At 31.8% G+C, this 17,282-nt stretch overlaps 2 protein-coding genes across 5 annotated transcripts; both read right to left on the bottom strand.

Annotated features, from left to right (window-relative positions):
- Positions 1–4,029: 4,029 nt before the first annotated feature.
- Positions 4,030–7,009, bottom strand: LOC140875518 (uncharacterized). 3 transcript variants are annotated; one of them, XM_073279221.1, is made up of 7 exons: positions 6,674–7,009; positions 6,257–6,330; positions 5,993–6,149; positions 5,802–5,916; positions 5,425–5,539; positions 4,490–5,344; positions 4,030–4,363 (listed from the first exon to the last, which is right to left on the bottom strand). In XM_073279221.1, the coding sequence occupies exons 1-7, from the start codon at positions 6,927–6,929 to the stop codon at positions 4,217–4,219; spliced, it is 1,719 nt and encodes a 572-aa protein (XP_073135322.1). In that variant the 5' UTR covers positions 6,930–7,009; the 3' UTR covers positions 4,030–4,216. The 3 variants fall into 3 exon arrangements, with proteins under 3 accessions (XP_073135322.1, XP_073135324.1, XP_073135323.1); XM_073279223.1 differs by lacking the exon at positions 6,257–6,330 and having other exon boundaries at positions 6,701–7,009; XM_073279222.1 differs by lacking the exon at positions 6,257–6,330 and having other exon boundaries at positions 6,674–6,795.
- Positions 7,010–9,097: 2,088 nt separating this feature from the next.
- LOC140874713 (protein yippee-like) lies at positions 9,098–12,257 on the bottom strand. Of its 2 annotated transcripts, XM_073278069.1 has the most exons (6): positions 12,078–12,257; positions 11,775–11,910; positions 10,041–10,084; positions 9,621–9,729; positions 9,482–9,537; positions 9,098–9,402 (listed from the first exon to the last, which is right to left on the bottom strand). In XM_073278069.1, exons 2-6 carry the CDS (start codon positions 11,868–11,870, stop codon positions 9,318–9,320), a joined length of 390 nt encoding a protein of 129 aa, XP_073134170.1. In that variant the 5' UTR covers positions 11,871–11,910; positions 12,078–12,257; the 3' UTR covers positions 9,098–9,317. The 2 variants fall into 2 exon arrangements, with proteins under 2 accessions (XP_073134170.1, XP_073134172.1); XM_073278071.1 differs by having other exon boundaries at positions 11,775–12,257.
- Between the last annotated feature and the right edge of the window lie 5,025 nt (positions 12,258–17,282).

Here is a 17,282-nt window from a genome sequence, read left to right as displayed (position 1 = left end):
ACGCCGGTTCTGCTTTTAATAAAGGATCCTGCAAAGAACATCTTGTCACAGGTACTTGTCTCGAGATATCTTGATAGGCAGTTGGCATTCTACCGGTAGGGATATTTGTCCTCTGCTGGTTTGAATAACCAGTCGATAGGCTTGAGACTTCAACCGGTCGAGAGACATAGGCGGTTGACAAGCTTCCGGTAGATGGATTTATCCTTGTGTCTTCAGCCGATCGAGAGCAAGGGCGATTGACAAGCTTCCGGTAGAAGTTGTAGTAGATTCCTGAAATACAATGGTTGGCAGTTGTTGTTTGTTATCACCAAAATATCGGATTCAACAAAACTATTACATGTTTAGTTATGGAATCAATATAATATTTAATATTGCAACTAATAAAAAATTTACAATATTTTCGAACAATGTAACACCCGAGTTTCAATAATTTTTTTCATTTATGGTCATCATTATTTTATATCTACATTAACAGTTTAGAATAAGACATTATCATAACTCATGTAAGATTATAAATATAGTATTTAATGTAGTTTTACCTTGCCACAATATTGATATTGAAACCTATGCAATTATTACAGCTAGTAGCTAGTGTTTTTTTATTGTTTTTTAATTATTCTTGTGCAATTATGGTATGTTTTTATCACAAATTCGTCTTATTTCATACTAATAACTTTAAAAATCTAATAATATTTTATATTTAAATATGAACTTATAATATAATTATTTATCTCAATAGGTCCTTACAAAAATTAAAATATATAAGATTGTTTAAAAAAATTACGTTTATCCAGTCTACAAACAAATAAAAATCAAATATCTGGTGTTTCAATCTCTTAGTATTTAATTAAAATTTTTGTTGAATTTTTTTAAAAATATTTGTGCAAAAATATATTCACTTTATCTACAAGAAAATAGAAAATAAAGTATTTTGTTATTTCAAATTTTTTGAAAATTAAATCCTTATTATCTAATATGCACAAACTTTGTGAATTTTGATCTTATTATATTATCTACAAAAAAATAAGAAATACAGTATTTTTGTATTTTAATTTTTTTGAAAACTGAATCCTTATCTAATATGCAATTTTACATATAATATAAATATTGATTTACATTTATGCCCTAACTAAAATGTTGTTTTTACTTTCATAACCCTATATATTTTTATATCGTTTTGCTTATAGTGTAAATAAAAGGATAAAATTTTTATTTCACAATTGTAAAACTTTGACCTTTTATTCACACTTTTAAATAGATAGATATAGATATAGATATGTAATAATAATTATTATTATGATGATGATAATAATAATAATAATAATAATAATAATAATAATAATAATAATAATAATAATAATAATAATAATAATAATAATAATAATAATAATAATAATAATAATAATGCATTCTAAACCTTAATTTAAATTATTAATATATATTTCTCCTCTATATGCTGATTTTTTTACCTATTTCACGATTTTTTTCATTTACCATGCATTATTTTTTCTCTATGAAAAAATCAATATTCTTATCATCTTTATTAATAGCAATTTCTATGGTGGGTTTGGCCAAACGCGAAGACCCACGCGGACCTGTTTGTGAACACGTTTAGGCGAGTCTAAACTCGTCTCTCTGGGAAGGTTTAATACAAGACTAAGTTTAGAATCGGTCCATTATCATCCCTTTATTGAAGTATTGTCGTTCTTTAAATAAAATATATTTTATAATATTGGTAATATATATACTATTTGAAAGAAAAATTATTACATGTTTAGTTATGGAATCAATATAATATTTAATATTACAACTAATAAAAAATTTACAATATTTTCGAACAATGTAACACCCGAGTTTCAATAATTTTTTTATTTATGGTCATCATTATTTTATATCTAAATTAACAGTTTAGAATAAGACATTATCATAACTCATGTAAGATTATAAATATAGTATTTAATGTAGTTTTAATTTGTCACAATATTGATATTGAAACCTATGCAATTATTACAGCTAGTGTTTTTTTATTGTTTTTTAATTATTCTTGTGCAATTATGGTTTGTTTTTATCACAAATTCGTCTTATTTTATACTAATAACTTTAAAAATCTAATAATATTTTATATTTAAATATGAACTTATGATATAATTATTTATCTCAATAAGTCCTTACACAAATTAAAATATATAAGATTGTTTTAAAAAATTACGTTTATTCAGTCTACAAACAAATAAAAATCAAATATCTGGTGTTTCAATCTCTTAGTATTTAATTAAGATTTTTGTTGAATTTTTTTAAAAATATTTGTGGAAAAATATATTCACTTTATCTACAAGAAAATAAAAAATTAAGTATTTTGTTATTTTAATTTTTTTGAAAATTGAATCCTTATTATCTAATATGCACAAACTTTGTGAATTTTGATCTTATTATATTATCTACAAGAAAATAGAAAATAAAATATTTTTGTATTTCAATTTTTTTGAAAACTGAATCCTTATCTAATATGCAATTTTACACATAATATAAATATTGATTTACATTTATGCCCTAAATAAATTGTTGTTTTTACTTTCATAACCCTATATATTTTTATATGGTTTTGCTTATAGTGTAAATAAAAAAATAAAATTATTATTTCACAATTGTAAAACTTTGACCTTTTATTCACACTTTTAAATAGATATAGATAGATATAGATATAGATATAGATTATTACTTGATAATCTTTGACGTTAATTTCTTAGTACAAAATTTCTACTGACAACCAAACGTCAGTAATGGAGTACTTTTGCAAATTGACTATTAAAATTGACCTTATTATAAAACTGTTATATTTTTTTATTATTTCATATATAAAAAAAACCAAATGACCCATTTTTTAATAAGGTCAATTTTAATATTTACATTAATATGCCTTGACTATTTTTTTAAATCTCGTTAGTAAAGATTTACAAAAAAAATTTAGATCAAGTACATCGTCAACTAATTAAACAAATTATTTCTGTCGTTTAATTTGATTATTTCAGTACTTTTTTTATTAATGTTAAATATATGTTATTTTATTTTTTCATCAAAGTTTTGCATACTGCACGAACAAAATTAAATTAACTTTTCAGAAAAATACTTTTTTCTTCGTGTTTGAAATTTTAAATAGTTTGAATTTTTCGCATTGTAATACAGACCACAATTGAAGCCAACATTAAAACTTACAACATATGTTACAACTTACATATCCAATAAAATACTACGATTCTAATTAATTAATATAATAATACGACACTTTTGCACATTGCATGGTATTATTAAGTAACAGAAAAATTTTGTGAAACAAATATTTATCATAAATTCATGACCCATGAAAACATAATTTTTGTATATAAAAAATATTATTTTTTAATCCAAATATAGACCGGATTGATAGTAGCTGTAGAGCTAGAGACTTGCTTTATTAGAAAATACTTAGTTACTTATCTCGATTGACAATAAAATATATCAAATGATAAAAATTAATGTGACAATTTTAAAAGTATAAATTAAATTATTTAATGATTCTATGAACATGCATGTATATATATTGTTTAAATTTTGATCATATGCAACTATGTAAATAATATTAAAATTAATACGATGATGTATGGATATGGTTTTGATATAAAAGCGTATTCTAGTCTAAAAATTAGTTCTTTTTAGGAAAAAAAATTATTTTTGTTTATTCTAATATAGGTTTTTTTTGGAAAAAAAAAACAACAACGTAAAAGTTCTGTATTATATTACACATGAATATATGTACTAAACTTCTGATCCCACAACAATGCTCACAATAATGGCTAAAAAGTCACATTCAAATTCGAATTCAAGCCACATTATATTAATCATACATTAATAAAATTATGCTAGTTTAACATCAAACTCAAACTTGAAATTTCCAAATTACAGATGTATGTACTAAACTTCTGATCCCACAAATCACAATACGAGTAAATAGATTTTAAAAAACATATGCAAAACCAAACATACATAAATCATTACACCTTGAGAGAATCATTTAGTCATAAAAAAATTACTATCACACAATTTAGTATGTTTTCTACAAAGTAAAGAAAATGTGGTATCTAATATGGCATAGGATCATATGAAAAAAAGACCATGCCCAACTGCAATAGTATTCCATGAGCTTACCTTTTTCATTCTCATTGTGGATTTCAGTAATCAATCAATATCTACTTGTTGCATGAAGAGATTCTGCAACATCAACTGTAATCTTCTTAGAGGAACAAGATTTTGTGCCTAAGAGAGTTGTCAAATCTCCGGTTGCTAAAGGGCGTGGGCGTCTATTGTCGGGAATGCTCCGTCTAATATCCTGTCCAAATATATATACTTGAGCATGAGATGATCAAACGCGGATGAATTGGTTTATTTATTCTGGTATTGGGTTGCCTTTGCATCAGGGTAACATTGTGAAAGAAAACAAGTACAATATGCATACCATATGCCTTATGGCCATGTCTAGAGACTTCTTAGAGAGCGATCTTCCGAATCCCGAGCTGTCACGGAGATTTTTCTGGGCGTAATCTTGAGATGAATATTCGGCTTGCTTGGGAGGAGCTAGTTTCCTCATGTTCACTACCCTTTCAACCATTTTTGAGCCCATCAATACAGGATTCACTTCATCCCCACCATTAGTATGTCTGCTTCGATTTCTTGTCAGCATCATGCTCTCACTTTTATTGTGGGTTCTACTCGGGGCTCGGTCTCTTGTAGGTGAGCATGCCTTTTGTCTTGATTTAGCATTGAGTGGTATAGTATAGGGTACACTCTGTCTTTCCCGTGAGGCAGAAGCCGCCCTTATGGGCATCGATGTCTTTGTATTTCGAGTAGTTTCATGATATGAAGTACGCATCGCTGATGATTTCGATGGCTTAGTCTTTAGAAATATAGATGTTCCGTGTGATACCACTGAGTCTGTTTTTCTTCCAGGCGAAAGTTTAACTTTAGCCGGTGCACTAGATGTCATTGCTCGGGTGGATGGTTCCGGGGTTCGTGTTGCAGTCCTTGTTGAGGACTTCGAACTGATTGATGCAAGTTTTGAAGGAGTGACTGATCTCCCTTGAGCTGCAACAGGTTTGGTCACTTTTAAGGTAGTAATCGAAGGATGAAAAGACTTGGATTTTGCAGGCAAAGAAGTTCGTCCAATTGGTGTTGCGCTTCTAGGAGTTGCTTTTCGGCCATCCGACGATGAAGGAATTTTCTTCGCCGTAGGCGAAGAGTTCACACCTGTAGACGCAACCAGCGGAACCGACTTCTTACTCGGTGAAACAGATTTTACAGGAGAGTTAGCCAGCTGCAGAAATCAAAAGTGCTCAAAAGCTGGGAAGAGAGATTGAAATTTGTCAATATCTTCAAACACTAGACACTACTTGCCTCAGATTTCAGAAAAATGGCTTCACCATTTGCACTCTTGGTCTGAGCCGCCGCAGAATCTTGCATGCTTTCCTTTACTAAAGGGAGTGGAGAGGTATCCAGTTCCTTGGGAAACCTGAGAAGAAGAAAGATTGAACAAAACTAAAGGACAACTAAAATATTTGACTCATGACAGATCAATCATTAGATACAATTCTTGCATTATAACATAAATATAATATTGTCATTGTATGTAGGTAATCCAACTTGGGACACATCAATTTAAGGCATTCAAAGATATCTATTAGACACGAGAACTTCATGAAAATCCGACAAAGCTAATAGATACAGAAACCAACATATAAAAGCAGAACATTAATTGATCATGCTACCATTACCAGTCACATCCAACTCTTTCTGTTTCCGATTCGAGGGAAGTAACATCAGCTGTCCCATGAATCTTCTCGGATCGTAATCCGTCTGAAACCATTATATCAGAATCTGGTGAAGCGCCTAAAATCAGTCCACAAAAAACTCAATCATCAACAAGAAACAAAGGGAATTAGAAATTAAACCAATATAGAAGTACCTGAAGAGTCATCAAACTCAACAGATTCCAGAGCAAGAGTATGATCATTTCGACCCTTTTCGCCACTGTGGGTTTCCAAGAAAATAGCCAGATCTTCTTCTGTTGCATTCACTATCATTCCAAGATCTTTGTTATGTAGCCTAAACTGAACGGATGCCTGCATTTTCAATATAGTGTCATTATAATAGGGGCCAACGTAAATAAATCAAACCTTTTTCTAACAAAATCAGCATTCTGGAAAAGTATAAAAGTTTATTCTCTAACAAAAACTTGCTTCCATATTGGAACACCACATGCACCCAAGAAGCAGAATCTAGAAACCTTGATGTCTAATTTTCCTAGAAAAGAGGACAAACAAACAAAAAAGAAACGAAATTTTCTTCAGCACAAAAGAAGAATCTGATGCCATTTCATGTGAATGAAAGACAGAACAGCGTGAAGAATTATCCATTCACCAATTAACCCACCCACGTGATAAAAAAAGAGCAAAATCTAAATTCAGAATCAAGATTTTAACCAAAATCTTGCAAGAATCTCTAACTTTTAACTGTCTAACAAAACAAAACGCACACTCGAAATCACCCTCCACAATTACAGCCCAAACAACACAAATTCGAACCATTTACACAGACGCAGAGTAAAAAGAAGCATGAAAACAACGTAAAAAGTGTAAAAACTCACGGCCATTATTATCAAAACAGAGTTTACATGTAAACCCAGTTTCAGGAGGGCCTACTGTCTGCTCGAAAAAAATATGGGTCCGAGAAAAGTGGGAGATAAGTGGATGAAGCAAGAGAGTTTTCTTCGCAGTTTGGTTTTGATTCCTTTCACAAAGGGACAGTCTCTGTTTTAATGAACTTTGTTTTCTTCGAGGAGTGGGGTGGAGACATGGCATTGGCAAGAACAAAAGAATCCAAACATAAATCGGTGTCATCATAATTCATACATGATCTGTAAAAAAAATTTTCCCTTCTCGTTTTACTAAAAAGGACCATTGGACAGTGTTTGATTACTGTCACTGGCAAATCCCTCTCCCCAAGAAAAGAAGCCATTCAAATAGAATAATAGATGCAAATTTTTCTATAACACTTGTCATAAAAATAAACAAAAAACAAAAACATAAACACACGAAAAAGACTAGTATATTGTCTTAAGAGTTTTGTTATGTTACCTATTTATCAGTGTTCATTTAATGTGTTTATCATTAGGTGATACTTAATTATTAGATGCATAATTTATCAAATTTAATAGTTGAGTGTCACCTCATAGTGAAAGTGGACACGATGGTTGGATGGGCAGCATAGCAAAATTATTTTTGAAAAATATTTTTAATTTTTTTTAAGTATGATTTTTAAAATGTGTCGGGACGAAATTTTTGTAATGTGATTTTGAAAATTTTATTTAAAAAAAACATTTATAAATAGATGTTTATGTTTCTACAACATTTATATGAGACGATGATGATGTGTTGAACAAAATTTAGTAAAATATTTTGGAAAAAAGTATTTTAGGATAATTTTTAAAGAACAAAAAGATTATTTGTTAATGTTTTTGTAATTGAATGTAATGTTGAAACTTTAAACATATTATTTTAAAATTATGAATGTTTTTTATAAAATACTTATCTAAAAACATATTTATTTTTAAAATAACTTTTAATATATTTTACAAAAAAATTATAAAAAACTTTTTTATAAAAATATTTTTTTAATATTTTTTATTATAAATATAAATTGAATCCGTATATCTAACGGATATACATACATAAGTAGTAAGACCCTCATAGAATACTCAAATTCAATTTCAATTGGTTTAAACCTTTAAATAATATATCAAGCCCAGGACTCACTATGTGGGTAAGAGTAAGACTGATGAAAGAAAATTATTTAATATTTGTAATATGGATAGTTAATATTAATTTAAAATAAATACAAATTCAGTCCAAAAAAAAAAGAAAGTACAAACTGATTTAAATATAATTTATATAAATTAAGTAGTTTAATTATGAATATTTTGAAGAACTTAAAATTTAATACTGATCCACAGTTTCGACTATGATTTCATGCAACTCTAGCTTCTTATTTCACTGATCGAAATTAAACTGCATAATAATTTTAAATCTAATTTTGGTTTGAAATGGAACAAAAAGTAGAGAAGAGGCGAGTCTATCTTATATAAAGTTTGCTCTGAAAAAAACTAACATGGGCTTTTCTATTAATATTTTAATTAAAGCCTGATTTGGTATCTCAGATGGGATGGGCCCAAAAAGTGGGCCTGGAGATGTGTTGGTTCTATTGTTAGTGGGCCCTTCAAGCCAACTTTTACGCGAAGGCTGCGTCTGAAAACTCACCACTAGAGGGGATTAATTGTAGATTTGGTTTCATAATTAATGACAGAAAGATGGTTAGTCATAAAAAAAAAATAAAAGTCGATAATTACTCCTTTCAAAAAAATATATTATAAAATTACTTCTTCATTGAATTATCATTAATTATTTATTTTAAAATATTAAGTTAACTTTTTAAATTTCAAAAATATTGGGGATTATGAATCTGTAAATTGTAAGATAACCTCAAATATATTTTGTTATTAGATAATAATGACTAGAGTAACGGTTTCTGGTTTAATTTTTAATTCAAAATTTACATAGATTATTTATTATCTATGATTGCAGTTTATAAGAATCCGCGGTTATATATCATGTTATTCTCTCCTTCATGTCCCTGCCGCTCATGCACATTTTTCGATTTAACCCTGCATTAGTCAATGAGACTCTGACTCATGTGGGACGGATCCCTTTCGAAGTCAATCCTTTAAGTTTAATCTCATAGAATAATTATTTTGATCATTACAATGAATTGACAAAAATACTCATTAATATAATGTCATTTTTAAAATTTGTAACCCATTAATAACTAGCAAATCTCATATTCTCACTCTCAAATCTTAAAAAATTCCTGGAATAGTTCTCATCGCCCATCTACATTGTTAATGTTTATAAAAGTGTAAAATTAAATAAATCTATTTATTAGATCAAAAGGTCTAGCATACGAATTGCAAAGATTAAGTTATATACCAAATAGCAGCATCATATAAATTTTTGTTAACTCTTTGATATGCTACTAATCAGCTTACAAAATCACCTCATTTTTCTCAACCCGAAAAAAAAAAAAAAAAGGGGGGAAGAAGCTCCTTCTTGGGTCAATCTAGATGTAATCTTTACTCCCTCAACTAAGGTTGAATCAACTGTAGAGATGGTAAAACTGGTTATCTAACTCAGCATATAGGTAGAGGGCAGGAGGGATGCACATATTAAATAAACCAGCTACGCATCATCAGGATCACTACCGGCCATATGGACGTCTTCGGAGAACACATACTCGCTTCCATCCGGTCCCAACACCTTAAACCTGCTCAACCATGCACCGAACTATCAAGCATCCAGAACCCCGGTATGAAATGCATGAGCATAATTATTTGCATACATACCTTTCGAGGATAAACTTTCCTTCTTTGTACTTTTGGTTCTTGTCTTGAGCAGCTTCCTGTAATTAAAAACAGGAGAGTATCTGAGAATTCATCACACATAGCAAGACATATTTAAGGATTTAGAAAGAGATCTTCTCACATATTTCCAACCCACAATGGAGCCACATCCCACGCAAAATATGTCAACAACAGTGTGCATTCCAGTCATCATCAACCTTTCTACTTTATCCCCAACAGTAATATTCACACTATCATCAAGGAGATGGATGGCATCAGCTACATTTTTCCGAATGAACATAAGAGAAGAGTATAGTCTCAACTATCAGAAAAATGTCCTCTCAAGAATTCAAGATGAAATATATAAAAGTTCCCATAAGAAAAACAAAATGAGCACCAAAAAATTTGGAATTTCAAAAGTAAAGAAAAAAGATACAGAGGGATATGATCCTTCTTGCTCGATACACTAGCTTTTACCAACACAATTTTACAAATTTACTCTGTAATGACAGGTTCCAAAACTTATGAAACTCAATGAAAATAAGAATCAAAGAGCCCTTACACGTTATCAAAGAGGTAAGCCTTCCCATGCCTGCAGTGGAAAGACTAATAGCACAGAAAGACATGAAGGGTCAGGATTCACGCATATGAGATCCATCATTGATGCTAAATAGGAACAGTTTAAACGAAAACGTAAATAGATTGAAGAATAAACCAATTTCAAGAGTAAGATTTCGAAGGGACAAAAGGGAAAACAATATCTAACTCAAAAATGCAGCTTCCCTGCAGCATTTCTGAATATATGAAGTGAAGAAAACTAAATGATTAGACCTCCAGATAAAATAAAACTGAACACCAATTAAAGTATTACGGGTCAACAGCCTGGAAATGGTTATTTTTTGGTTGTAAATAACAAATAATTAATCAAGTGATAGTCGATTTCAGTTTAGTTTGCTAACTAACTGAACAATATTCCAGGCAGTTGATGCGTAATACCCGGTCTATTTAGCAAAGATCAATAAATGGATACATCTTAAAAGCCATACTCGTTTCTGAAAATATAAATTTTGCTCTTTTATTGGTTAGGACGAAAACATATTATGACACGATATAAGAAATTATATTAGTCACTTGACATAGAGTAAAGCAAAACATCTGTGCTTCTCTTCACACCACGTTTATCAGAATAAAAAAATTGCTCGTTGTTCGACGTCTAGCAACTCTGGGGTCCTATTAACAGAAACTTCATAAGAAATTAACAGAGTGCCCCTAAGGAGCAAGTTGTTTTAACGAAAGATGCCTCAAAAGATTTTACGGTTGCAGAAATAAGCTGTTGAAGATCATCTAGTTAGGACAATCAAACTTTATGCAACACATACTTTGCAAATGATACACCATCATACCATGCACTGATGCACAAACTGTAACTGAATCTAATTATGAGGATTAGACTGAGAAAGGAAGAAAAGTGGATTCAACAAAGTAGAGAAGAACACCCGAAAGTTATTACTCCCCGACTACCCGTACATAATTCCATTCAAGCATATCTATAGATGATGTTCCATTCCCTGAATGACCATTTTGCTTTCTGATGCGTGTTTACTTAAGAGTGATGACCTTGAGTCCACTGACACTTGTCCATCACCTTTGTGGTGAAACAAAACAAATACGCCAAGGTTTCATCACTTCAAACTCGCTTTGAAAACATATATCCGACAAACCACTACGCGTTGGTCAAAAATGTCTTTCCTAGGCATACATGGGAATTAATAAGTGAGTGATGAACAAGCAAAAAAAGTGAAGACAGCCGTTATACAAGCAATCTGATTGAGTAAACAAAGATGTACACGTGTACGCTAACAGCAATCAATTATGGCGATTTTTAGGTGAAATATTCGAAGAGAAGCATAATGAACCGATTGAATGAAACACTTCACCCTGTTTTTACTTTTCAGTTTGAACTTAATATATCTCTACTAAAAGTGAATTTGAGTCAATCCTTTTTTCAGCATGTATGTTAATGCAAATTTGCAAAACAAAACAACGTCTCAAGCTCTTCTCGCCTTGAAACAGTACTCCATTTCATAGTTATATAATTCAACTAAGATCAGTTCATCAGTGGCAGGAAAATCTACATCCCTTTAGCTAAGCAACTGTCTACTGAACCTCATTACAATGAAAACGACCAAACCCAACTTCAAACACCGATTAATCGGAAACCAAATCAGCAAACATAATCATAAATCCACCTACATTGCCGAATAAAAATACTATTAAAGGGTTGAAACAGATATACCTTGGAGATTATGTCCTTGGCGAGCCCGAGATGGGCATGACAGTACTTGCAACTGTACAAATTCCCATCGAGATAAATCAGAAATACCCTCCCCATTGTAATGATCCTCTCTTCTGAACAACGATCGATTTGTCCTCTGAAAAAAAAAAAAGAAGAAACAAATGAAAAATAGATGTAATCAATCAATCCCCAGCATTAAACCACTAGAAAAGACGGCAAAAAAAAATTCGAAAGAGAAAATCCCGAAAAATGCACAAAACGAATGAGCATTATTCAACAAACTAGAATTTGCCATGAAAATACATTGGAGAAGGCCAGAAGAAGATCCAGAGAGGAAGCGGTTGAAGGAAAAAAAGGCCGGAGTTAATTAGCGAAGTGATGTGATCATCTCTACGTATTTATAGTAGTGTACGTGCGCATTGCGTGGGATGGGAAATTGAAGAATTTTTATGTGCTTGGAAACATATTTATTTTGAAATTCCTACATACACATTTGTACTCATACAACATCATTTTTTAGTCAGAGACGATGACAGATGTATTTATTTATGAAAGGGTTCCATCAGATTCGAAAACGAAAAAACAGCAGGTGTCCAACCAACATCTTTTTAAACTAGTATGTTATATAGGGCTTATTTACTTGGCTAACGTAGTTTGCAGGCTATTACATTAGTTCGAGGTTTACCCAATGTTCAGCAAAAATAGCAGCTGCGGATTCCCACGTCACAAAAAAAAAAACAGGAATTTTGATATAAAAATAATATTTTAAAAAAATAAAATAAAGTAAAAGATTTATCTCATAAAATTAATTGATACTTGACAAAGGGGAAAATTGCCTTTAAATCCCCATTGTCAAACTTAAATCTTTGCTCAGTCCCCATTTCAAATAAAGTTTGTTACAACTCTCTGACACACACTAAATATATATTTTAGCTCCCTACTACATGTTATTTTTATTGTTTTTTGTGTCTCATGTGATTATTATATTCATTTTTCTAGTTTTTAGTGCCTTCAATTATTTTTTATATTATTTTAGTTTATTCATTTAGAAGGTGTTTGGCAGAGCTTAAAAGCTCTTTCAAACAGCTTATAAGCTGTTTTAGAGCCTTTAAGCTCTGAAAATGTATTTGGTAAAATTTTTTAAAAACAGCTTATAAACTTTCAAAATAAGTTGTTTGACAGCTTATAAGCTGTTTTTAAAAAAGTAAGGGGGGAGATACTTTTTTAAAAAATATCTTATTTTAATATTTCATATTTCTAAAATATCCTTGAATATTTTAATAAATCTCTATCTTATCCTCCACTTATTAAATATTAAATATTATTTAAAAAAAATTACAAATCACATAAATTTTTCTAAAAATAAAAAATTAAAATAATTTTATTTTTTAATATAGGTTTATTCTAAAACTATTTTCGTATGTGTATAACTCAAAATATTATTTTCATAGAATTATATCTTTGTTGGTAATTTTGACAATAAAAAGATCTTATAATACCAAACATATCAATATCTTTAAGTTATTTAAAATAAGTTTACCCAAACACTTTAAGAGCTTATTTTTAAAATAAGTTCTAACAGCTTATAAGCTCGTAAAACAGCTTTTAAACTCTAAGAGCTTATAAGCACTTTTTAATAAGTTTAGTCAAACACCCTCTCATGTTTGCAAATATAGCTATTATAATCTTTTTTGTTCTTTTTTCATCTTCACATATTTTTATATTCTAAATAGGAAATCACCGAAACATTAATTTCAATGCAGGTTGTAGTTTTTTTTTTGCTATGTTTTTTTTATTATTATTCACTTTTTCTTTTTATAGTTGATTAAATTTTTTTAAAAACAAAACTATAGATACCAAATACCATGGAAACGGTGGAATTGCATGGATCGAATTTTTTTTATTAATAAATCCATTGTCAACCATTTTTCTTATTTTTTTATCATTAATAAATCCACCATTTTTTCCTATATAATGAGATCCATGGTTGTGTAATGCTATATGATAAGAACTTACTTTACTTATTTATTTAGTCGTTTGTCGCAGTTAAGTATTTACTTGAAATATTTTAATAGTATTTTAAGGTTCATAAATTATTTTTTAGCTCTTTGTTTTCATATGTTTATCCCCAATTTTTTTGTTGTTCTTGAATTTGTTATATGGTTTCTGTAACACCCGGTATTTTTAATTACATAAATCCGCCTGCATAATTAGGATATTTAATTATTTAAATTTATGATTTATGGGTTAAATAATTATGTGAATTATTTATGCATGATTTAATTTATTTTTAAGCATTTAACCCATAATTAGTGATTTTTATGATTTTTAGTATTTTTATTATTTAATCGCGTAGACGGGACCGTGGACGGACGAGATGACAACTTTCCATCCAAATTATTTTATGAGTCTTTTTAGAGCCTTAAATTATTATTTTGAGTTTTATTATCCCAAAATTTTAAGTATTTAATTTTATTTAATTTTAGGGGTCATTTTTATCCAAAATTTGTCAAAATATTGACTTTTTAGTATTTTTAAAATTCCCCTAAATTAATATTTCGAGATTTATTTTATGTTTCAGATTTTTTTAGGTTTCTTTTAGAGTTTTAGTTGAGTTATATTTTATATATATATTATATCCTTAATTATATAATTAATTACCCTATTTCTATTAAAATAAAACCTAAATCTACCCAACCCCACCCAAAAACCTCACGTCACTCTCAATTTCAGCCGCCACCCCCACTCACTTTCTTCATCCTCTCGACCCAGCAAACCCAGGAAGCCATAGCCAAGGATCGTGAAGCTCCAAAAGTCCCGTATTTGCGTCCCGTCGTCCCGGAACCGCCCCACGCTCGTGTTTTCTCGTCATCTTCGGTGAAAGGCATGATTCCTTCGCATATTTTCGTACCATCTCAGTTATTATTCGTGTGTGTAGTGTTATGCATCAGAAAATTTCTTGAAACTACAGGGAATTGTTACGGGTTGCTTGTTTATGCATTATCTTCCTTTGTTTCTTGAATCATGGCCACGTTTTTGGTTCACCATGGATGACAGGGCGGCTGGTCAGGGTCCTAAGGGGTATGAGGTCGGCATGGACTCGTGTGGCTCGAAGAGCTCGAGCCAAACGAGCCCAGGGTAGTAGGTTCAGTCATGCGGCCGAGAAGGATGCAGGTTAGGGTTTGGGATGAAGTGGCTTTGGGTTCGACGTGCAGTCGTGCATGGGGCTGGGGCTGGGCACAGGTTAGGTCCGCCCGGACGTGGGCTACGTCCGGGCGGCGGCGCTCCGGCCAGGGGCGGCCGGAGCCGGCCGGCAGCAGGCCAAGAGGGCCTGCTGCTCACGGCCAAGAGGCAATGGGAGAGGGGGGATCGGGTTGGGCTAGGTTAGGGGTCTGGGTCGGGTCTGAGTGGTCCGGGTCGGGTCGGCTAGGTAGTGGGTCGGGTTAGTGAGTCCGGGTCCGAGTTTGGTGGGCCGGGCTCGAGTATTTTATTTTTAAAGTATTTTACAAATTTATGTGTTTTTGAGTCAAATAAATTGAAATAAAATTATTTGGACTCCCAAATAATTTTATTTGGACTTTTAAAATTTTTAATTAAGTTAGTCCATTTATTTTATGGGATTTTGGGCCCATAAAAGTTAATGGGCCAGTCTTTGGGTTTTTGGGCCCATTGGGCCAGTTTAAGTTGTTATTGGGCTTAGTGTATTTTAATGGGCTTTATTAATTTAATTGGGCTTAGAATAATTATTTGGGCTTAAAGTTTAAGATATTGGGCTTAAGTATGTTAATGGACCAGATTTAAGTTAATGGGCTTGTGTGTAGGGCCAGCAGTCCAGGACCATCCATGAGAAAATTTGCATGTGTCCTGATTATATATTTAATTATTTTTATGCATTTGAGTTATTTTAATATTTATATGTTAATAAGAAATTAAATTAAATATATAAGATGGACACACATTTTATTCAAGTACATGCATTCATGAAATAATATTTTATGCATGATTTAATGTTTAAGTTGAGCAATAAAAATATTTTATGTTGGAAGTTGAAGTAGTGTGACAATTTAAGGGGGATTCGTCCCCATATGATTGAAGGGCAGTTTACTGCCAATTTAAGAGGTGATTCGTCACCGGCCACGTACGTAGGTTTCCACGCTGATCAGTATTTAATGTATGATTTAAGGTTACACTACGGATACAACCATGCTATGTTAGAAAATAAATTGCTCAATATGGTTATGTATTATGTTATGTATTATGTTTATTTAAGTAAGTTATGTTATGTAAATTTTTAAGCATGCTCATTCATGTATATGTATGTATTAGTATTAAATTGGTTTAAATTATTTTAAACCCTTGTTATGTTAGCATGTTGGGCCTCTAGGCTCACTACACTGGTATGGTGCAGGTGAGTACGTTGAGGATGACATTGTACCCACCGGAGGCGAGGACGTATGAGCATGCATGCAGTGGCCCCGTGACCGTGAAATATTCTGAGTCGCTATGCATGTTATTGTTTTTGTCAGCATGATACATTTTTAATATTTTCAGTGCATGCAAACTTTTATTTACTTATGCAGTATATTTTTAATTAATGTTTGACTCAGATATTTATTAAATTTTTAAGAATGCATTTTTATTTAAGTATTTAATTGTTTATTCATTTTAAATATTTTTATTCTGTGCATATATGTATGGGCATATATGTACATATTTTATTTAGTAAGTATAAAAAAAAAAAAAAATTTCCGCATATTTATTTATTATAGAGTTAGGGTCGTTTCAGTTGGTATCAAAGCACGGTCCTCGGAGGGGTCATTACTGCTTCGCGAGCTCAGAAATCCACGCTACCGGTCTGTAAGTTTTAAATGTTTATAGCATGATTTAATTTCTAGAATTTAAGTTAGCATTAATTTTAAACACTTAGTTATGCATGGCGATTTACGTAAATAAATATGTGGTGGTGCAGAATGCCTCCCAGACCAGTGAATAGACGTGGGGGACCTCCACCTCCACCTCCACCGCCACCTCCGCAGAACCCTATGACATCATTGGAGCAGGCCAGTGCTACGATGATGGCGGGGATTACTGCTCTGTTGGAGCAGCAGGCTGCACGTCCCAGACTATCCCATGAGGAGGACGTGGCTGAGAGGTTCCAGAAGAAGGGGCCTAAGGAGTTTATTGGGACCACCGATCCTTTGGTGGCTGAGGGATGGATTCGCTCTCTTGAGTCCATATTTGATTACATGGGGATCACAGACACCGACAGGGTGAACTGTGCGACATACATGATGAGAGGGGATGCAGCCCTATGGTGGGAGGGTGCAGCTAGGGGAGTTCACTTGCCCACACTGACGTGGACGGAGTTTAGGCGTATCTTCTACGCCAAGTACTTTACTGAGGATGTGCGCAGCCGCATGATCCGTGAGTTCATGAGTCTCCGTCAGGGGGACAGGTCTGTTGTGGAGTATGTGAGCCAGTTTGAGAGGGGCTGTCACTTTGTGCCCA

Source organism: Henckelia pumila, chromosome 1, assembly GCF_033568475.1.
Source record: "Henckelia pumila isolate YLH828 chromosome 1, ASM3356847v2, whole genome shotgun sequence".
Classification (NCBI taxonomy): domain Eukaryota; kingdom Viridiplantae; phylum Streptophyta; class Magnoliopsida; order Lamiales; family Gesneriaceae; genus Henckelia; species Henckelia pumila.
Note: the sequence above shows the minus strand (reverse complement) of the source record. Positions and strands in the feature narration are given on the sequence as shown.